The sequence below is a fragment of the Chelonoidis abingdonii genome, chromosome 5 (genome assembly GCF_003597395.2).
Source record: "Chelonoidis abingdonii isolate Lonesome George chromosome 5, CheloAbing_2.0, whole genome shotgun sequence".
NCBI classification, from domain to species: Eukaryota; Metazoa; Chordata; order Testudines; family Testudinidae; genus Chelonoidis; species Chelonoidis abingdonii.
This window is the reverse complement of record NC_133773.1, coordinates 139,258,833-139,281,221: the sequence shown is the minus strand read 5'-3', so window position 1 is coordinate 139,281,221 and position 22,389 is coordinate 139,258,833. Positions and strand designations below refer to the sequence as shown.

Here is a 22,389-nt window from a genome sequence, read left to right as displayed (position 1 = left end):
GCACAATCATGTGGGGGCCTCTAGACACTACCACAATCAATTAACACCATGAGCAGAATCTGACCCATTGACTCAATTGAGTTAGTCTGCGTTTATTCCCATGAGAAGTCAGAATCAGGCTCCCTGATTGCAGTAGAGTGATCAATAGGTAAACCAGTGTACTTGAGAGAAGAAGTTATCTCACTGGTTACTTTTCTTTAAGGCCTTGCAGATTTTTTGTAAACAAAGCAGAGAGACAGGTCTTTCATCTGAGCAAACTGCACCCGCATCACACAGCAAAACACGGACGCTTTTGGACTAGAGCAACACAGTCCTTTCAAAACGTCAGGCACCCTACGTTGAGATTCCAGCGCCTGGAATTGCATAATGCCACATTATCTACTGATTGCCTCATCACGTATAGCACCCAAAGCTGGAGAGACAGAAAAGTGAGTTCAGTGGGTCTCAGGCTGCAAGCACCCTTGCAATACAATTCATAAATAATCTTACAGTTAAAGAGTGTCAGTTTCAGTCTCACAGGGTGATTAGCCACGTGTATATCTAGTGAATCACCCAAATCAGAGACAGCAGAGGGCCTTGTTAGTGCCACCCCACCCCACAACTGTGCAGTCACTCTCCACTGCATATTCATTCCTCAACGGGTCAGGTTCAAAGTGAGCCAGGTCATGGGGCTGCCATGATTAACCAGATTGCCCAGGTAGGGAATTTGCCCTGATAACTTACCCTTCCCTTTGCTCAGTGTCATCCCAGGACTCTCACCCTCGCTGGCTTCCTGTTCCATGGAGCAGCGTGCAGTTCTGGGGCTGTTTAACAAACTGGTGCTAGCTCCCGACACGTTTCAATGTTCAGTCTGTTGGTGTGATGTTCTGCTCAGGGCAGCCCAAACCGTAAGACACAGTGTTACCCCTCTGCCTCAGCTCCCTGCCACACCAGCCCACCCTCTTGACCACCAAACCCCTTGAAACTCTGCCAGTCTAAACCTTGCCTTGCAGGTAACAATCAGTGACTTGCAATTCCCTGGAGACATCTCCCTGCAGCATCTAGTCTCTCTCACTGGATGCTCACAGAAATTACTAGGTTCGCTCCCTCCAAAGAGACAGTGTGCTCAACAGCTGGTTAGGTTTGCTGAAGACTCACACTTACGTCAGTAGAATAGCAGTGAGATGGTTTATAGTAAAACTAGGGAGAAGCTTATTAACAAAGAACAGAGATTGAAGAGACACGAAGCAAGTATAAAAGAGAGAAGTGTGGTTACAAATAAAACAAAAAAAAAAGTTGATAGTAACTAATTTTAGCAAGTTACCATCTTTGCCAAAGCAGTTTTCTTCCTTATATGAAGTTATCAGCATCCCTAGCCCTCCAGACTAGGGGGTCCAACTTTCACAGGCTGCCGTATCTTATGTCCCCGCAGTGATGGATCACTAAAAAGTCTTTTTGCTCCCCTTGTATTACCCAAAGTCCATTGTCTTGGCCACAAGAGCCAGGAAGTCTTCCTGGGGTGCATATTCTGTCTCCCAGCATGACTGTTGAACAGTCTTCTCCTCTGTTTGTTTACGTGGATGGTTTTCTTTACCTTGTAAATGTAAATGTACTTTCATTGTCCTCTGCCTGAAGTCTAGCTGGTCAGACAGGTAAATACACACCCCTTTGTGCACTGCCTCCCAAACACACTTTGGGAACGTTTCCAGCACACGTCTGTAACTTTATACACAACCTATACGTCCATCACATGACCAGCGGGTACCATATATGGTACTTTTGAGCTACATATTATGACAACAGTGTGTTGGGGCAACACGTATGTCAGAGCCGATGCAACTTACAGTATGCGGGGGCTCTCTGCTAATTGGCACAGAGGGGTTTTTAGGGTCACAGCTGAGTTAAACCTTCTTGTTGTGCGTCTTGGATGCTTTGCTTTTTCTATAGGGGTGTGATTCGGGACAAGTGCAGAGTCAAGGCACAGCAGGACCCTCACCCTGGCCCCAGTGCAGGAAAGGGATTCACCCCTGGAGGTTTGCAATATCCTTCTCATTTCTCTATTCACCCAAAAAGCCATAAACATCAACATCCCCTTTTGTTCAGGATGAATGTGAAGACGTGACTGAAATAAAAGCCACCTCCAAACCCAAAGTACTGGCACATGGCTCTCCCCCAAACAGAGGCAAATACAAGGCTGTCCAGAAATCTGAATGACGTGGGTGGGTATTGTTTGAGCAGCGGCAGGTGGGTACGTGTAAGAGAAGCAGGAGACAGCACCCACAGAGAGACAGACACAAACTCAGTGGGTGACCCCGAGAGCAGCCTCTAGAAGGGGGCTGGTGCCAGAAAAAGAGGCTTGGAGCTGTAAGCAAAGAACCTATCTTCTGTTTGGTTCCTTCTGTGTTCAGGGAAACAGGACTTTGTGTTCACCCCTTGTAAATAAACAAGCTTGCAGCAAAGAAAAGCCCTGATTCTGTCATCAGTTTCTCCTTTTAACTGGAACTATCCACAACCCCCCAAATTCAGCTAACCACTCGGGTCCAGAGGGGTAACAGGGTATTGAAAAAGAGAAGGAGCACACTTACCCGTTTGACTAAGGGAGTGCTGGTTGGACAGCAGGCGACCCAAAGGCACAGCCTCAATCGGCTCTGACAGTAACCAAGCGTAGGAAGCAACCGTTTATAGAGTCCCCAGAAGGAGGAGGCATTCCAGGGAGGTGGAGCCAGAGGCAGAGCTTCCAGCTTCAAACCTGGCCTCCTCCCTGCTGATTAATGCCATGTCTGAGGAGTCCCAGCCTTTGTATATGTTACTGCACCTGCAAACCACACTGCTGCTTCTGAGGATTCCCTCTTAGAACTCTCTTTTGGGTTTTGGTCATGCTCCCAGGGGAGCTGTGTGTGGTCAGCCAGGAGGGTGAGGCTCATCTCGCCTAGCTAACTGGGATAAGAAAGTTTTCAGAACCTGGTTTGAAGCCCCTTAGAGTGAATGAGAGTCATATAGGCTGGATCAGGCCCATAAACAGCAACTGTGGCTGTGTGTAATTAACAGGAAGCTTAATAACAAGAGAGAGAGGAAGCTCTTCCCCCTCCTAGTCATTTTCTTCTGCATTTTCTGTGACCAGCTGTTTTTGACTGTTTCTCAGGGACATGCATTAGCCTAAAAGCCTCACAAACGGGTCTCCTGGAAACAATCCTGAACAATCCTACAGAATAATCAGAGATGAGAGGAAATGGAAACGCTGGCGCCGACACCCACAGACTTTGAGAAATAGCAGATCTGGACCCACCAGCATCCTACAGACAGGAGCGCTGCCAGCTTTTTTGGCGCCCTAGAGGCGGAAGTTCCCGCCCCCAAAATGTGTCCCCGACAGAGGCGGCAGAAGGTCCCACCCCCGAAATACTACTGACGACCAGGGCGGACAAAGATCCGGCTGCCATAGTTGTCACCCCCCAAATGTTAGTGCCCTAGGCGAACGCCTAGGTCACCTAATGAGTTGTGCCAGCCCTGCCTACAGAACCAAAAACCTAGCTCTGAAGCCGGCATTCAGCTCTGGATTGCGGGATCTAGGCTATTGGTCCACTGCTCCCTTGTGTTGTCTCCCACTGGTGGAGTCCTCTTTTCCCTTTCTCCAGTGGGCTGAGAAAGGGCAGCCCTATGTCATACCTCGGTGCTCAGCTCCTTTTCCAGACAGGGGTGCTCAGTCATTCTAAATCACCTACAGTAATACATGGGGGAGAGGGTATAAAGGCAGTTCTTTCGCTCTAGTGCAGGTACATCTTTGAAACACTCTTTGTTCTGATTTCAATGGCAGTTTAGCGCTTAGGTGCCTTTGAAAACCTCACGAGGGGTTTTGACACCTAAATATCTTCGTAAAACTGGCCCTTGGACTCCAGATTCATGGGTTGATTCTGGCTCTGACATTGACTTTCTGTGGGCTCATAGGCAAGTCACGTCCCCTCTCCCTGCCTCAGTTGTCTATCAATCCATCTGAGGTATTTATATGGCCTGTTCCGGTAACTGGGCCTACAACTGTACCCATGCTGTGAGCTCATCTGCAAAGAGCGAGTGAACGTTCAGTCCAAGTTACAATAGCCTGCAGCAAGAAAGGTTGATAGGAAAAGGTGCAAAAGGGAGCCAGAAAAACAGCACAAGTCTAAACAAAGAGGCTTCCCCATCGACCTCACAGGCTGTGTTAAGATCATGCCTGGTAAACAAGAGAAGTGAGGGACTGGAAAGCAATACACCAAAATGAGTGTGTCAGAAACCATGCCTAATTGGTGTACAAAATAATGAGAGGATGGGCTATTCTTCCCCCTACCCCATTTTGGGGTCCTCAGAAAAAGATTTGGGGGGAAATAAGGAGCAGGCTACCATGAAGCTGGCTGATGAAAGGAAGGGAAAGGCGCAAACTTCATCATCATGGCCGCCGTGCCCACCATCTCCTGGAACTCTGGAGCTTCTTCAGCCTGGATTGATGCAGAACAGGAAGAAGGCACAGGAGCAGCTCCAGCTGCAGCCACGTTCATTGAGCAGCCACTGACCTACTGCTGCTCAGCTTAAAAGTAGGATTCCTGGCTCCCTTCAGCCAATTAGGAAGCCCTGCTGCAACCCATTTGAGCTTATTAATCCATCCAGAGGCCTGTCTGGCTAGTCTGCCAGGTCAACTGAAGGAGCTCACTCCTGACAGCCTAACCCTGTCTAATGCTGGAGCATTAAACTGGGTCATGTTAACACTCTCGATTCTTTGGGCCCCTCTTCTTCACCTAAATTAACTGAGGATCTGGGCCTAAGTGACTTGCCCAGGGTCACACAGGAAGTCTGTGGCACAGCAGGGAATTTAGCCCAGGTCTCCTAACCTAGTGCCCCTAACCACTAGGTCATCCTGTCCCCATCTGTGAAATATGGGCATTGCTTTACCTGCCTCACACAGTGTGTGAGGTGCACTCAGTTAAGGTTTGTAAAAAGCTTTGGGCTCTTTGTATGAAAAATGACATTATAGTCCCCCTGGCCCTAAGGGCATATTATGCCCTCACTTACTCTATTGCCAGAGCAGTTCCCATGGGCCAGATTCTGATCTCACGCTCGTTTTGTGCTGCTGGAACTCTACTGAAGTCACTCTTAACTTATACCATCGTGCAGAAGACTGGAATCAGGCTAACTGGTTTGAGTGGAGTCACTCCAGATTTATAGTGGTGCAAGCTAAGAATCAGGTTCTAGGACGACAGTCATGACAGATTTCAGAACTCTCTAGAACAGGGGTTCCCAAACTTTTTATGTTGCACCCCCCTACCCCCTTCCCCATAATGGAACCTGTCTGCCCGCCGGCAACCGTGGTCAAGAGCTGGGACCGGAGCTGGGGTTGGAAGCCACCCATGGCCCGAGCTGCAGCTGGGGCTGGAATGGAGCTGGGGGCAGACTGCGTTAGGCGGGGACCACTGCACTAGAAAGCTATTAGTATTTACCCAGTGTCCTTCTTTTCCCATTCATTGGCTTAAGTGAGGACTCACTGCTTACCGCTGACTGGCTGACCCAGCTCAGATTCCAAAAGCAACGGTGAAACAGCCCCTCTGACCCTCTCTATTGTCCGCCATGCTCTCACTAAGTGGCAAATATTAAAGCAAGCCAACTAAGATGACATAGGTTGCTGATTAGACAACTGTTAAGTGTCTGGAGCAATGGATGCACCATTTATCCAGACCCTGGGATGGGTGGTGACAGTGCCAGGATAATATAGTCAATAAACGTAAGATTTTCAGGACGTTGTCCATGTCTGATGAATTTAGGCTAGACGGGAAGATCTTAATTGAGCTAATGAAGGTAAAGGGTCAAGGTTAGCAGCGTCCCTGACTGATTTCACTATCTGTCAATCTCGCTCATTAACACTTAGCAGCATTACTGGCTGTCGGTGCATCTTCAGTGCCGAGTATCTGCTTTTCTCTCGATGATTCAGCACCGCGTTGGGCAGCTTGGGGCGTTGTTGCATGCAGAAACTTAGTGATCGCAAATCACCATGTGAGGGCGTCAAGGAAGTCACTTTGGGCAAAATGGTTTAGGCCCATGGCGGGGGCTCTCGGGACAGAACTCGCACACCTGCAAAGCAACCACACTATTCAGCTGTGGCAGAGCCCTTGTTATGTACACACCTGAACTCAGAGTGCTATTATCCCCAGTGCACCGACAGGAAACTGAGGCACAGAGCAACTAAGGGCATGTCTCTCCTGCAACCACAAGATGTGACAGCAGCTCATGCAGACATCCTTCCGCTGGCTCTAATCTAGCTAGCGCCAGTACCGGAGCAGCGCCAGTGCAGCAGCAGCTCACGCTTCAGTGTGGCCTAGCCCCACGAATAATTGCCCAGGCCTCCAATGGGCTCATGCCACCTGCGTGAAAGTACATGCTGCTGGGGCTTGACCGCTCCAGAATCAGAGATAGCAGGATTAAAACTAATTCAGGTCTGTGCACTCAAACTGTAACAACCACCCCCCCGGGATTGCAGAATAGCCACACCCTCAGCAATTTGTCCCAGATCAAAGAGGAAGGCTGGAGCGGAGCAGGACACTGAATGCAGGTCTCCCAAATGCCAGACTAATACCTAACCCCTGGATGGTACTTTCTCTTCCTTTCAGTCAGACATTACTCATGCGACAGTGGCATTCTGGCTTAAGTGGCTACACTGATATTGACCCAGGGTTAGCTCTTTTGGATATATAGCCCATTTCTGCAATTGACCAGATCCGCTGTTTAGGAAGAGCAGGAAAAACTATGCTCAGCCCCGCTCAGAGTGACTCTCCATGAGTAGCTTTCACTGCCTTTGTATTTTCTGCCAGAATTGTTCAGAAGCCATTTTTCCTTCTTGGTGGCTGGGTCAGTTTGCTCATACTGGCTCTGCCACTTACTCAGATAGCTCTGCAGGCCTGTAACCCAGAAACATTGGGTTTTTTCACTTAAAAAAGAGGAAAACTGTTCTGAAGGAAAGAAACAGACCCTTCCTGTCTGTTTAGCTGCTAGTCCCAGTTTGCAATGCACTGGAGCCAGTGATCTGGACCAGAGGCAATAGATCTGGTGGAACATAGGTTAATCCACAATGGTTTGTTTGTTCTTCTAAATTGTGGCTGCTCTTCTGATGGCATTAACCTGGCCATGTGCCTGGTGTCCAAGACCCTATAGTGCTGAAGGCTGACAGGAAAAAAGTGCCTTTGCAACAGGAACTCAATGTTACCCCAAGGAATTCACCCTGCAGGACAACTGGAGTTTCCAGGCTGCAGGATCATTCAGAAGTTGTGCATACGGTTGTGTAAGTTGGCCTCCCTTTTGGTGGGCATGAAGGAATTTCAATCCAATAACCTTATCATCTTCAGGGCAACTACACCTGTATTCCCTCTCCAGGGTCTAGCAAGGGCATAGGTTCCTGAGCTGTCACTCCTCCTGGGTAGAGACCTGTATCTCTCTCTCTCACCCTCCTGAGCAGGGTTTTTCCAGGCTGCACAGCTCCCTGCCCACACTGTGAATGCTCCAGCAAATCAGACTGCCTAAGCAGGCCTCCTCTGCATCCTTTTCAGAGGCTATGACCAGTTCTAAGATACCACACAGCTTTTCTTGTGCAACCACATTTATTCTTAAGGTGAAAGTATTCAAGAGAAAACATCCTAAAAACAACAAAAGAACCTACACAGCTACACTTACCAGAGATCACCCCTACTCCAACAGGGACTCTCGCAGTGTCAGTCCCTCACAGGGTTTCTCTGGGGTTACACAGTCATGACACCTTTTGCTCAGCACAAGAGCACCCATGACTTGTTAATTCTTTCCTTTATACAGTTTGGGCCTCTGACCTTGTCCTCATGTAACACGTGATCAGCTGCCAAAAGTCCTCTCCTCAGGGTGAAGCTTCCGAAGGCTGAGTTCTTGCCTTGGCGGAGGAGTTTACATTTGCACACCCTGCCCCCTAGAGACTTCCCGGAAACCCCACTTTAACAGGTCTTTCTTGTCCGACACATTGTTTCAAATACACTTTTGAAGTTTATAACCCTTCCCAGGGTTTATATTAGGCAAGTCTCCCTGCATAGAGCTGTTGCATATAATCCCACAATAGTACATAACCATTTGTGGTTTTACCTCAATGAACGCCCAAGGTACTTAACCCAGTAACATTTAACGTAATGCAATGAGGTTTGCCTGGAATATTGCAGCAAACTGCTGTATCTCTCATAGTCCTCCACACCCCTGTGATCCTGGCAACCCTCCATCTAACTGTTGAGAGGAAGCCAGCCAAGGAGTGCACAGGTGCTGCAGGAAGTGGCACTGGTGTTTCAGGGGGTGGCACTGTACCCCTGAGGGTACTGAATGAGGTTGGGAGGTGCTGTCAGCTAAAGGGGAGGTGTAAAGCCACAGGCTACATCACAGGTAGCCACTTACGCTCCCATGATGTTGCTGGGGGCTGTCAAGCAGCTGCTGCGTTCCACCCCAGAGGTGGCCAAAGTGCTGCCTGTGTATATTTGTGCACTGCTTTAGGCGCCTCTTGGGCTGAAAGGTGTGTGAGGAAATGTAACTGTTCAAAAATATTCTTCTGCCAGGAGCAAAGCAGGGAACTGCCCCGTCCTGGGATCTAAAGGGAAAGTGACGGCCATGCCAACTCTGCTCGCTGATCCCCAGCAGCCCCAACTGACTGTGCCAATTAAAGGAAACTTGTAGACATCAACTCATGTCTCGCCATGTTTGGAATAAGTGCCAAGGAGCAAATGATTCCTTCTTCGCTGACCTCACATCCTCGACCCTGGATTATTAACAGTGCTAGTTGGTATGAAAAGCAATGCCTTGTATTTTTTAAGGGAAATGAATGACGATGATGGTGGCATGTCTAAGTAGCTGCAGCCAGCGCTATATATACAGGCACCCCGGGAGAAGCCGAGACAAAACCTGGAGGGCTTTCCTGAGCCCACTCAAGAGCGAAGCAGGGTCAGCAAGCAGCCACCATGTCTCAGAACACTCTCACCATCTGCGTCTTGTGGTTCCTGGCTCTCTCCTCGGCCTGTTACATCCAGAACTGCCCCATTGGAGGAAAGCGATCGGTCCTGGACTTAGATGTCAGAAAGGTACGTGATGCATTCCTTACTGACAAGCTGTTACAGCGAACTTAGGGGTGGGTAAAGACACCACATTGACAGCCTGTTAGCGTGACAGTCCCAAGCTGCCCTGATCCTGCGCCAAAGCTCTCACCTCCCACCCAAAAGGATCATGTCCAGGGCGCGACAGGGGAGATTGCTGGCAAGGGACTGAGCTGTGCCAGCTGCGATGGTAGCTGTCTAAACCCTAGCAACTAGACACGTGTATGTTTTGATACCCTGATCAATACCACAAGCAGCTAGAGTGTGCCTCACCGACGCCCTTCACACAGCTGTGGTGTGAATTTTGTAAAGCTTTGAACAAGCATTAACGAATATTCATTACCAAGTCCCTCTTTTTCTTCCCATCTCCTATTCCCCATGCCAACTGACTCTGTGTTCAGTGTTCAGCCAATCAGGAAAGCATAGACTATAGTGTATGCCAAACTCCTGGGCAGTAGAGAAGTGCATCTTGTGATGGTCAGGACCTCATTCAGCCTCTTTAGCCAATATACTATCTTCGCAGCTAACGCTGAAAGTATGTTTGAAAAATAATGGAACACAGCCGAGCCCCTTTGCAGATGAGTGGTAAGCAGCCAGACTTTTCAGCCTTGGTCTTGTGATTAAAGCATTGGATGGAGACTGAGAGGGAGGCAGGTGGTCTGGATTCGATCCCCAGCTCTGCTACAGACACCTTGTGTGATCTTGGGCAAGTCTTTTAATCTCTCTGTGCCTTAGTTCGCTGTCTGTACACTGGGGATAATAATCTTTCCTTTAGCTGTCTTGTCTCTTTAAAGCGTAAAGCCTCTGGGACAGACACTGGCTTTACTGTGTGTGTGTACAGCACCCGGCCCAATCGGGTCCCATTTCAATCAGGTTCTCCAGGCACTATTGCGCTACAATTATCAGCCCAGTTGTATTGAGGCCATCAGAAGTCTAGTTTGGTGATGAATTGTAAATACTGTTACAACTGGATGTCTATATCAGATTGCCTTATAGGCAGGACTGGGAGCAGCATCGATTTTGAAGGTTGTCCAATACTTCCCCCTTTAGGACTGTGTTTTCAGTTGCTTATAACGTTGCCAAACTTCAACTGCTTGGTTTGAAATGTACCATGCTGGGTATCTGCCTCAGCCTGAATTTTCTTTGGAAAGGTCAGCTAAAATATCTTGGCCACTTCCAAGAATGAGATGTGGGGACCATTCATTGTTTTGCCCATGTTAAAAAAAATTCTTACATCTGTATTGGTGAGGCGCTCTAGCATCCCCATTCTTTGGTGACGGGACCTGAAATTTGGGAGTGGGGTCGCCCTGGTACTAGGCATGCACCTTTTGCCAGCCCTGTGGAATAAACCACTCAAATTTGGCCATGTTACAAGCCTCTGTACTTAACAGAGATGTGTTAGAGTTTGGCAGATAAATTCTCTGAAGATTCCATCTGCACTGAGCATGTGCCAGCCCCCCACAGGTGCTACAGGTGACTGGCCTGTGGATGACCCATCCCCACAGAATGACTGAGCATGGGCTGAGCAGGACTTTCCCTGCAGTTGTGCTCCAGTTGCTGTGGGCCGGCGGGGAGCGGGCACTGTGATGCCAGGCACCAGACTAACAGCAGAGAAGATTCTCTCCTGTGCTCTCAGCAACCCCTTGTGGGTGCCCACGCAGCTTGAAAGAGAAGGAAGAATCTGCCTGACTCAGATGCAGAGGGGACAAAAACTGGATTAGGGCAGTGGCAGCAGGATGAGCCTGGAGCAAGAAGCCTTGAGGGGTCCGAGAGCACATACTAATAGTCTTGTGCTGAAACACAGAGGAAAATACCGCCAGGATGCAGGCAAGTAGTCTGCATGGCGTGTCAGGAATGCATCCAGCGGGAAATGGCCAGCCAAGAAACAGCTGTGATAGCCCAGCAGCAGGCCCTGATAGCCCAGCAGCCGGCCGCAGCATCAGTCAAATCACTGATGGCCAGTTACCGAGTGCTGCCTTTGGGAGAAGAGCAGTGTGGGCAACATAATGGGCAGTCGCTAGCTGAGATGAGTTTTCAGTGCTCTGCTACATGTTCCTCCTGCTCCCTGTCCACAGGCACAGTAGGGACTGTGGGAGAAAAAGCCTGCAGCCTTTCCAGGCCTATGCCACAATGTCAAGAGCTATTTTGCTTAGGAGGAACATTTTCCTGATCATCCTCTGAGTCAGTCTGTACAGATGTAATGTGTATCCTGTACACATGAGAGGAAATGATATCCCCAGCATCAGCTACAGTGGGGAACAGAGGGGCAAAGGGAACAAATCCAGTCACACTCCCTGTAACCCCATTTAAGCAAATGGTTCTGGAGCAATATTTCCCTCCAGCAGGAGGCCACTGCACAAGAGATGCCAGTTAGGGCCACAATTTGGGTGAGGAGGGAATACATTTGCGCCAGTTAGAGTTGAGAAAGATATCCAATGGTTACTGATATATTAAAATGATAAGACGAAGTTCTGCTCTCTGTTGAGCCGTGTGTGAGGCTGGGAGGGCCCAACTAAAAGCAAAGTCTGGGGGTGGGGGTTAGGTCTGTATTTGTTCACGTGGCCTGAATTTTGCACCGTCCTTCAAAGCATCCCTTTTCCTAGCCAATGAACTCCGAATTCAAATGATGGGATCTGGCTGCTTTCAAGTGCATTGGCAAGGGCTGCCAGGAGATTTAACCCTGAACTGATACACAAAGGAACCAGTGTTTTGTAGAACCCATCGCAATAGCTGCTCCACTGCCCGCCTTGGGTCATTGATCTTCAGGAAAAACTTGGGGACTTTCACATAAAAAGCATGATCTAGCCGGAGCCCAGGAAAGCTGTTAGCACAACTAAACACGGTGCTTAATAAAAGAAATACACAGCAGAATACACTAAAAGACCCAGCCCAGCAAGCGTAGTGGAGTTCTCTAAATAGGAGTCATAGGCAACGTATCAAACGCTACTGTGGTCAGTGGAGTTACATCCTGGATTAGTTCACCCTGATTTGTTCAGGATGGTTTCCCCTGTTTATTAAAGGGGCACTGTCTAACACATAACGTTTCCAAACAATTTCCTCCCTGGGCTGGCAACTAACCCTGTCAATTATTTAACAATCACAAAACAAAATGATCCTCTCTCTCTCATTCTCAGGTGTTTTCTTCCCCCTCCCCCACCCTCTCACGCACCATACCACCGAACCAGAATCATGACACCCCCACCGGTCAATGTCAGTTTGGAGTGCTGATCCTTATTTTCTCGTCAGTTTCACTTTCTGGGATGTGAGCCCAGGGGAGCGTGGTTGGGGTTCTGACCCCTCCAGAGAACATATCATTCCTCACCCCATCCAGTTCTACAGAGAGATCCCATGAGAACATTTTGCTTCCTAGTCAGGTTTCTAATACTAGTTGAAAAACTAGAACTGAAGCGCTAGGCCTGAGCTCGTTAAATGTTGGCACATGATGGCAGAAAGACACCATCCTAAGCACTCAATGCACTGAGCGCAGTGGCAGTCTTTCCAACAGAATCCAAGCAACAAGGGATGCTGTTTTCCCTGTTAACCAGCCTTTGGGTTTCTCTCTCCCACCAGTGCATCCCCTGTGGGCCTAGGAACAAAGGCCACTGCTTTGGCCCTAGCATCTGCTGTGGAGCGGAGATGGGTTGCTACTTCGGTACCTCCGAAACCCTGCGATGTCAGGAAGAGAATTACCTGCCGACACCCTGCGAGTCTGGCAGGAAGCCATGCGGGCCCAATGGTGGGACCTGCGCAGCTCCTGGGATCTGCTGTAACAACGGTGAGAGAGCACTTGTTTAGCTTCAACTTTAACCATAGCTCCATATGAACTAGCACAATCCCTCCCACCCCTGCAATTTACGGCTGTTAAAGTAACAGTTCATGTCTATTCTCAATGGTCCCAGGCACTTTTAACAAAGGGAAGAAGGGCCTTGTGATTAAGAGATGGGGGAGGGGGATAGAGGAGGCGCTTAGTAGATATGAGCTTTACCCCTGCCTCTGCTACAGACTCCCCGAAGGACCCTGGGCCAGTTGCTTAACCACTTTGTGCCTCAGTTTCCGCATCAGTATCAGGGACCATTATACTTTCAGCCTCAGAGCTACATTCACTGACGTTTGGAAGCACTTGGAGATCTTTGGACAAAGCGCAGTGGCACCATTACTTCAGTGCTGGCGCATGCACAAGTGGCAAGAGTTCTGCAAAGGCCATGGGTCATTAGCTACTGCTCAGGCCATAGTATTTGTGGACAGAGAAGAAGTGGGAAAGTTAATATTGGTGGCAGTCCAGCAGTTTCCTCCTTTTCCAGAGGAGAAAAGTCTCAATTGGCCTGGTCATTGCCTTCAGTGCCGCAGGCAAAGTTGGAACCAGTATCACATCAGGCCAAACCCCAGGCACAGAGGTGAAATTCACCCAGCAGGAATAGTGTATAATACCTCTCCCTTGGCAGGAAAGGCACCGCCTACACATCCTAGGCCAGACCCTCAGGCATGTGTCTTGATATAGTACCATTGTCTTCGACAGAGCTACACGCATTTACATCACTGAGGAACTAGCCCAAGGTTTTATCTAGCAGAGCCATACGTAACTCCCATGGCCAAGTTCATGCGCAGTTTCCGTTTACGTGCTTTTGTTTCTCTTCAGAGGGCTGCATGGTGGACTCGGCCTGTGACGAAGAATCACTGTTTTCCTGAGCACCCGCTACACAGGAGGGATGAAGCCACAGGATTTGCCATCTACGAAACTGTGCAGTCCAGTAGGATGCATGAATCCTGGCTGTGCTGCAGTCATGTGCAGAATCCTGGCAGTCATTTAAATGACATCCCCCGCTAGAAATAAAACTTGTACTAAAAATTCCTGATATTTCTCCCTTGGCTTTGTAACAAACTCAACAGCTTCTGCTTAGCTGAGAATCACATCCCCCCTCTGGACAGGAGATGCTGCTTCTTGGTAGAACCTGGATGAGGGAGGAGAGGAATGTAGGCGATTTACCTAAACAGGCAGTTAAGGACCAGGAAGGGGATTTTTGTGATGCTTTCCAGTGGTCCCAGGATTGGGAGGCACCTCGCTACCACCTGCCCTTAGCATGAGGGAGCCTTGTCTGTGCCTGCCTGGGGTCAGCTCCCTGACACCTCTGGTAACAAACACTCCCCTCCAGGCCTACACAGGCCCTACTGCAACACGCCACCCCCCAAGACCTGTATCCATGGAGTATCCCGCCCATGGTCACTGGACGCTTGCTGTGTTCAGAGCCACTGCTCCCAAAGCACCCTAGCTCTACCTCAGATCAATGCTCCATTGGACACACACAGCGCTGAGATATGTTTAGAGAAAACAAGCAAAAGTGTAGTTAGCAAGTGCAGAGATTCCAGTGATAGCAGGAAGCAGCACTGGAAACAAATGGCTACATTTCAAATAAAATTCCAACATGCATTTTAGACCCTAGACTTAAGTAGCAAGATAATCTCCTGTCTAATGCAGTATTACTCACCAGTGCTTTACAGCCAGGCCTGGCTGAGATCCCTCTTTCATCAGATGCAACACGGTGTCAGCTTACCTCCTCGGTGAAAGGATCCAGGGCGCATCTCGGCACCCCCGGTTATATCCCCACAAGCCACTGGCCTTACTTGTAAACTGGATGCCCCCTGCTGGTTGTTTTTTCATGTATGCCTTTCTTCTTGACTGCACAATCTCTGGATTAGCATTTGGTTCAGTGTGCAACTAGGCACCCATTACACAGCATACAATATGCAATACCCACAGGACCAGAGAGAGAGCGGTAAGCACCTCCTGCTTGGGGACCTGTCTTAACTCGTAGCCTTTAAGAACATAATTGTTAGTATAGATACATAACTCCTTAAATATTATCCATATATACATTCTGCAATGATTACAATGACTAGTGGGCTGCTGGCTTTTGATAGCCACCTTATGTACCACCCTTTGGTGTACTAACGTGTATATACCTGTCCCAGGGGATCCCTGAGAGCCTGTAGGCACCTCCTGTGCCCTCTGCCAGTTGGCATCAGGAGGTCCCTGGGTCACAGTTTTACCCAGCACCTGAGGGAGGTTCTCTGAAAAAGGAGAGTCAATGCATGCTGAGGACCTGGAAAGCCATACTAGGAATGAAGTGTGGGGAACTGTATGTGTGATCAGAGCAATTGCCCTGCCACCCAGATGCTGTATGTGCGATCCCAAAAGGATGGATGTGAGACTGAGGAGGTAATGCTAGAAAGGAGAGAAGAGAAAAAGAGGACAATGTTGCGCTGCTGTTAAAGGGTGATCAGAGGAAATATAACTACAAAGAATTTCTAAGCACCTAATGGCAGCATATGCACTGAAAAGCAAAGTCCTCTTCTCAACCTGCTGGGTGGATAGTTCACTAGGTAATAAGAACGGCCATACCAGGCTGGACCAAAGGTCCATCTAGCCCAGTATCCTGTCTACCAACAGTAGCCAGTGCCAGGTGTCCCAGAGGGAATGAACAGAACAGGTAATTATCAAGTGATCCATTCCCTGTTGCCCATTCCCAGCTTCTGGCAAACAGAGGCTGGGGACACCATCCCTGCCCACCCTGGCTAATAGCCACTGATGAACCCATCCTCCAGGAATTTATCTAGTTCAGCGGTTCTCAAACTGTGGGTCAGGACCCCAAAGTGGGTTGCGACCCCCTTTTAATGGGGTTGCCAGGGCTGGCGTTAGACTTACTGGGGCTCGGGGCTGAAGCCTGAGCCCCACTGCCTGGGGCCAAAGCCAAAGGGATTCAGCCCTGAGTGTCGGGGCTCAGGTTATAGGCCCGCTGGCTGGGGCTGAAGCCCTTGGATTTCAGCTTTGAGCCCTTCCCCGCCCAGGGCAGTGAGAATCAGGTGGGCTGAGGCTTGGGTCCCCCCTCCTGGGGCTGTGTAGTAATCTTTGTTGTCAGAAGGGGGTTGTGGTGCAATGAAGTTTGAGACCCGCTGGGCTAGTTCTTTTTGAACTCTGTCATGTGTTAAAAGATGCCAGTGAGGGGACAGAAGAGTTTAAATGAGGCAGAACATTGGAAGCCCAAAGGAGGCCCCTTCAATCAGAACAGAACCTTGGTCATTCACAGCTCTCTGAACAACTCAGTCAGTAATTGTCACAACAAACACTAGAACAGGTCAGGAACCAGAATCTCCATTCTGCAAGAAGCGCCAACATTTAAAAAAAAACCATTTTGGTTTGAAAGAGACACACAAATTTCTACAAACCGAATTGCTGAACTTTTGCTTTGATAGTGTCAATGTTTTGTCTTGACTTTTAAATTATCCAATTTATTTGATGTACAGATTAAAACATGTAATATTAAAATGTTACTATATTAAAACCTAAAGAAAATGCATTAAAATTAAATGCTACCACTATTTGTCAAATACTGATTGAAATCTACATCTTCCCAGTCATTCGTGTGGTACAGAAAGATTCTACCATGCAATTTGAAAGGAAGGGTTTTGATTGGGGACTTCATGGCAGGTGGGGGATGGAGTGCCCCAATAATAATGAGACCATGATGTTTGGGAGAAATGCTGGCTCAATAAAACCTCCACATTAACAATCTATCACTGAACAGGAAAAACAGAGTAGTGAATGGCAGAGTCCAAACTCTGAATATGAGGAGCAAACCACATGGAGTGCTACAGGGGGCAGTAATGAGACTCCTAAGTTTCATTCATGATCTAAAGTAGGGTTCCCAGCCTTTTCCATATTGGGACCTCCGAGATCCTTCCCTCATCCAGTCAGGACTCTCTCCCATTTAACAACACGGGATACAGTGGTCCTATTATATGTGCTCATGAACCCCACATAGAGAATCCATGACCTAAAGGATTTAGAGATCACCAGTGATGTACTCTGTGCACCTCACAGACAAACATATTTCCCTGAATCAAGAAAGCAAATTCAGCCATGATCAAGTTTGTCGGTGACACCAAAACCAGAAGGACAAATCCATATGAGAACTGAACCAGACCATGACACAGCCACCAGCGATTAGAAACGTGAGCAAAGCAAGATTCAGTACTTACAAATCCCAACACCATCTAGTGGAAACAATCAACAGAATATGAAGGATGGCTGCCGGCAAGCAAATATCAGAAAGATCTAGGGTGAGAACAAGTGGTAACTCAGTGTATGCATCAAGTTCAATCTCATTACAAGGGCACAGTAAAGAGAGCTTGTATGTCTCAACTGAGTGTTTCCATGGTTTTAAACCTGAGGATTTCTTTTAAAAGCTTTGACCTTAACTCTGAATTGCCTTGGTTTTTAAATCTTTTTTCCTCATGTTTTTAATACTACAAAACTTCTTGTAAAGATTTTTTTCCCCCAACCTTAATTTGCAGATAAGTGCTCTCAACCTTAACTGAAGTTTAATAAAGATTTCTGTCTAGAAGAAGGGTTAGTTAAGGGGTAATCAGAGGAAGTAGCACTATGAAAATAGAAATAAATTAACCAAAAAGAATTTATACTGTAAATCAGTAACAGATCTCCAGACAGCAAGATCTTTTGGCTACAGAGCAGTTTTCCCCAAGGAATCACGGAAATGTAGCACTGGAAGGGCCATAAAGAGCTCCTCTAGTCCAGCCTCCTGTGCCGAGGCAGGACCAAGTAAACCAAAACCATCCCTGCCAGGTGTTTGTCCAACCTCCTCTTAAAAATCTCCAATGCGGATTCCACAATCTCCTGTGGAAGACTGTTCCAGTACTTAACTATCCTCATAGTTAGAAAGTTTTTCCTAATATGTAACCTAAATCTCCTTTGCTGTAGATGAAGCTAATTACTACTTGTCCTATTTTCAGCGGACATGGAGAAAAATAGACTATCCTCTTTATAACTGCCCTTAACATATTTGAAGGTCCCCCCTCAGTCTTCTCTCTCCAGTTTGTCCAAATCTTTCTTGAAGTGTGGTACCCAAAACTGAACACAGTACTCCAGCTAAGGCCTCACCAGTGCCACAAAGATCAGGGTAATTACTTCCTGTGTGTTACATTCAAAACTCCTATTAAGACACTCCAGAATTATCTTAGCCTTTTTTGCAACTGCATCACATTGTTGACTCTCATTCATTTTGTGGTCAACTATAACCCCTCCACATCCTTTTCTGTAGAACTATCATCTATTGTTATTCTCCATTTTATAATTGTGCATTTGATTTTTCCTTCCCAAGTGCAATACTTTACACTTGTCTTTGCTGAATTTTATCTTGTTGATTTCAGACCAATTCTCCCATATATCAAGGTCATTTTGAATTTTAATCTTGTCCTTCCAAGTGCTTGAAACCCTTGGTCTTGGCATCATCCACGAATTTTATAAGCATCCTCTCCACTCCATTATCCAAGTCATGAATGAAAATATTGAATAGTGCCGGAGCCAAGCCAGACTCCTGCAGGACCCCACTAGGTAAGTCCTCCCAGTTTGACAGCTAACTATTGAAATCTGCTCTTTGAGTGAGTCTTTCAACCAGTTATGCAATCACCTCATAGTAAATTTCATCAACACCACATTTCCCTAGTTTGCTTATGAGAATGTCACACAAGACTGTCTCAAAAGCCTGACTAAAATCAAGAGGTATCACATCTACAGTTTCCCCCCATCCATTAGGTCAGTAACACTGCTAAAGAAGGAAATTAGGTTGGAACATTTAGAAAACAGATTAGGAAAGTGATAGAAGTCCCATGACTAAGCATCCAGTGATGGAATAAACCTATTGGAGCCCAAATCCTTGGAATATTTTGCAGGGGATAATCCTGAACTGGCAGAGGCTTGACTGGGTACTCAGACACTGTCGTGACGGAAGCTATATAAGCTCACAGATAGATATATTCAGCTAATACTTCTGAACTACTGTGCCTAAGAAATTAAGAGCTACAACACTGTACAAAACAGGTTCCTTTATTTCAGAGACAACAGCAATTCGTCCCAAAGCAAAGGGACATGAGTTATGAAGCAGATGACAGCCTTTCAAGGCAGGAATTGTGACTGGCACCAGAGGGCTGCTTGTCTAAATGAAATTCCACAGTCGACTTATATGCATGTTCGCCTTTCCTCATGCTCCTGCCCTGAGCACTGCATCTGGATGGAAGCCATGGGAAAGTCTCCCATCTGAACTGTCCCGATCAAGAGAGAGCCTTTAGGATGGCACGCTCCGCTTAACGATGCGTCCTTCTTTATCGATGGCAAAGTTGTAGTTGCAAGGATTATCCAGGCACTCTTCAATTCGTTTGTCCAGGTTTTCAGGGGTGATGAAATTTCTGGTTTCCTCCTAAAATAAATGAAAGGTGGAAGCCAACTCTCAGTGCGTGCAGCATTTGTGCCCACTGAGGCAGGTGATTAGACACAGAACACGAAATGAGACTATGTTTCAGGACAGAGGGGTCAGGGCTCTGCACTCTGACATGCTCCATTTGCCCTGATCTGATGCCAGGGTGGAGCTGACGAAACAGGCACAAACTGGAGAGGGATGAGCACTCTAGAAATTCTCCTTTAGCTTCTCACCCAAACTCCAGTCTCAATTCAAACGCAATGGAGCATGCACAGTTAGTACCCCACAGGGCAACTGCTTCTGTAACTTGTGTTTATGGGGCCTGGAGTGGCTCTTCCAGCAGCTCTGAGGTTCTCAGCCCTCATTCAGGAAGACAAAGCCTGGAGACTGCAATAAAGATTCTCATTACATCTCAAGAGGGGCTCAGGACTTATCAGAAGCAAAGGAGAGCTTGGCACTGTAATACTCTTATCGAGGAAACCCTGGAAACACATGGATCCCCATCTCCCACCCAAATTTATTCCCCAACTTGCTCTCAAAGCTCTCAGGCAGGACATCCTTATTGCACTCCAAGATCATCAAGGCTACTTCTTGAGGCAGCTGGGAAGGCAGGAGTTTGCCACAGAGCAATGAAAGTCCCTTTGCCCCTATCCAGGGTGTGAGCCTGGTGCCTCCACAGAACTCCCAACCCATGGGTACCAAACAGAACAGCGGGTGACAGGTTACAATTTGAGGGGTTCACAAAGTCACCGAACACAGTGATCACTGCCCTCAAACTCAAGCCTTCCATACCTGCAACTGTAGGACCTCTCTCTCCTTCTGCTTAAGAAAATCCTCCATTAACCTGGCATGGTTGAGGGCTCCTTGTAACTTACGGTCCTGCAATTCTTCCTCCTCTCTTCTAAGTCGCTTCTCCCTGTCACATGACCACAAGAGAAATGGGATACTGGTGAGCCCTCCTCAGGACAGCGGGAGGCACAGCGCAGCAGCCTTGCAGGGCAACATTTAATGTTCAAGTGAAACCTGTCAGACGAGGATGGTGAAGCAAGGTGCTAGGAGGCCTAGCAGTAGGTGATGGGGTGGTGAAAAGTTCAGCATGACAGATACGGGGCCTGAAGTCCTAGCTATTCACAGAACAGGGATAGCTTGGGCAACAACAATGACAATTCTCCTCATACATACCTAGCATAACTAATGCAACAAGGGTACAAAAGAAAAGAGAATTCAGTGAAAGAAAAAAAAAGTCACCAAAAGGGGTGATTTTTACATTCATAATCTCCATATCAATTCTTTTTTCATCAAGTCACATGAAAAATTCAGATCATGCTGAGAGTTTATAATCTCTGGTTTGGTTTTTGCCATTTCAATGAGATTACAACAAAATAAAGGTTTCGAGCTCCTATTTAAAAGTGTCCTCAAATGTAATCAAAATCCCATCCATAATAAAAAAAGGGGAGGATACAGTTCAGTCTCTATGATCCAGCCATTAAAGGAGCCATTTATTGCCAGCTGTGCTGGTGTTGCAAGAAGGACATTTGTCTGGCTAGCAAGTGTTCTGACACCAAACCCATTTTGTATAGAGGGCTGAACTGCCAGAAGCTAGTAATACCTCTTAGTACAGTGGCCTGGGCTGGATTTAAGCTAGAGGTAGAAGGCTCCAGAAGCCATTAGCCCACCTCAGAAGTCATCTTTTCAAGAAACAATCAGTTTAGCAAGCCTGTGACTTGATTACCGACTATAAGCATGTACATGGGGAACATATATTTAATAAAGGGCACTTCAGTCTTGCAGAGAAAAGTGTTTACACGATCCAATGACTGGAAGTTGAAGCTAGACAAATTCAGACTAGAAATAAGGCACACACTTTTCACTGTAAGGGTAATTAACCATTGGAACAACTTACCAACGATTGTGGTGGACAATCTCCATCATCGACAATTTTTAAATCAAAGGTATTTTTCTAAAAGATCTGCTGTAGGAGTTATTCTGGGGAAGTTCTATGGCCTATGCTATACAGGAGGTCAGACTAGATGATCACACTTCAAGGCCAGAAGAGACCAACATCTAAGAATCTGTGAATCCACATGCTCTCTGAATCACAGACCAGAGAAGGCTCCTAAGACCCTTTCGGGGGTGGGATCACAGCCTCCCTGCATACCTCTGGCATCTCAAATGGTTTCATCGCACTGAAGCAGCACTCCAAGCCCTTCCTACAGCAGGCCTGAGGGCCATTTCTCACCGTTTTTTCTGCAGCCGCTCGTTCTCAGCATTGTTCCATGCCATCAGCTTCCGGTGCTCCTCCATCGCCTCCTCCCCACTCTCTTTATCAAGGCGCTCCTGATGCTTCTTCCGCAATACTTCTTGCTTGAACTCCGCCCTGGGACAGAGGAGAGAAAGGCCCTAAGCATGGCACAGTCACATCAACATGGCTTTTAGTGGAATTACCAAAGCTTCTGTCCTGAGAGATGGATTCTAAAGCAGGTCTTTTACCAGCTAGTGGCCTTCACCTGTCACTGGGCCATGACACCACTAGAAGGCTTGAATTGATGACTTCCAGACAGTCACCTGACAGTGCCATTTCCAAATGTTGGAGTGGGGTTGGGGTGTCTTTAAAACCTGGAATTCTGAACACGTAGAAGGCTTTTTTCCTCTCACACTCCTGCTAAGGTTTACAAGGGTCTTTTCAGCAAGGCAGCCTACAGGCCAGCCCTGTACACATGCCCGCCCACTCGTTTCTACAATAGAAGTCATCACACCCAACCCTATCGTACATCTCGACTCCTCTCCAGGACCCGAAGTAGTAGTTCTGGGGAGTGATGAACGAACACACACATATACACACTGCTGGTCTGGACCTACAATCTCATTGCTCCCTGGGTATGGGCAGAGGGAAGAATGGGCATGTTAGGAGATTACTCTGGCTCCCCAGCCCCATGCAGGGTAGGTCAGTGGTTCTCAAACTTTTGTACTGGTGACCCCTTCCACACAGCAAGCCTCTGAGTGAAACCCCCCCCCTAAACTAAAAATACTTTTTTATA

The 22,389-nt window shown here is 47.5% G+C and overlaps 2 protein-coding genes across 2 annotated transcripts; one reads left to right on the top strand and one right to left on the bottom strand.

Moving 5' to 3' along the window:
- The first annotated feature begins 8,821 nt into the window (after nucleotides 1–8,821).
- On the top strand, nucleotides 8,822–13,930 carry LOC116838074 (neurophysin 1-like). Its single transcript, XM_032803070.2, is given in 4 exon segments — nucleotides 8,822–8,941; nucleotides 8,943–9,071; nucleotides 12,654–12,858; nucleotides 13,720–13,930. Coding segments are annotated over 4 exon segments (504 nt in total). The 3' UTR covers nucleotides 13,770–13,930.
- Nucleotides 13,931–18,965: 5,035 nt separating this feature from the next.
- Nucleotides 18,966–21,759, bottom strand: MRPS26 (mitochondrial ribosomal protein S26). Its single transcript, XM_032803076.2, has 3 exons — nucleotides 21,591–21,759; nucleotides 20,144–20,267; nucleotides 18,966–19,351 (listed from the first exon to the last, which is right to left on the bottom strand). The coding sequence occupies exons 1-3, from the start codon at nucleotides 21,653–21,655 to the stop codon at nucleotides 19,220–19,222; spliced, it is 321 nt and encodes a 106-aa protein (XP_032658967.1). The 5' UTR covers nucleotides 21,656–21,759; the 3' UTR covers nucleotides 18,966–19,219.
- Between the last annotated feature and the right edge of the window lie 630 nt (nucleotides 21,760–22,389).

Coding starts and splice junctions, on each gene's coding strand:
- MRPS26 (XM_032803076.2), bottom strand. CDS start 21,655: ATGGAGGAGCACCGGAAGCTGATGGCATGGAACAATGCTGAGAACGAG. Junction 20,268..21,590: donor GAGCGGCTGCAGAAAAAACG/GTGAGAAATGGC, acceptor GTCATGTGACAG/GGAGAAGCGACTTAGAAGAG. Junction 19,352..20,143: donor GAGAGGTCCTACAGTTGCAG/GTATGGAAGGCT, acceptor CATTTATTTTAG/GAGGAAACCAGAAATTTCAT.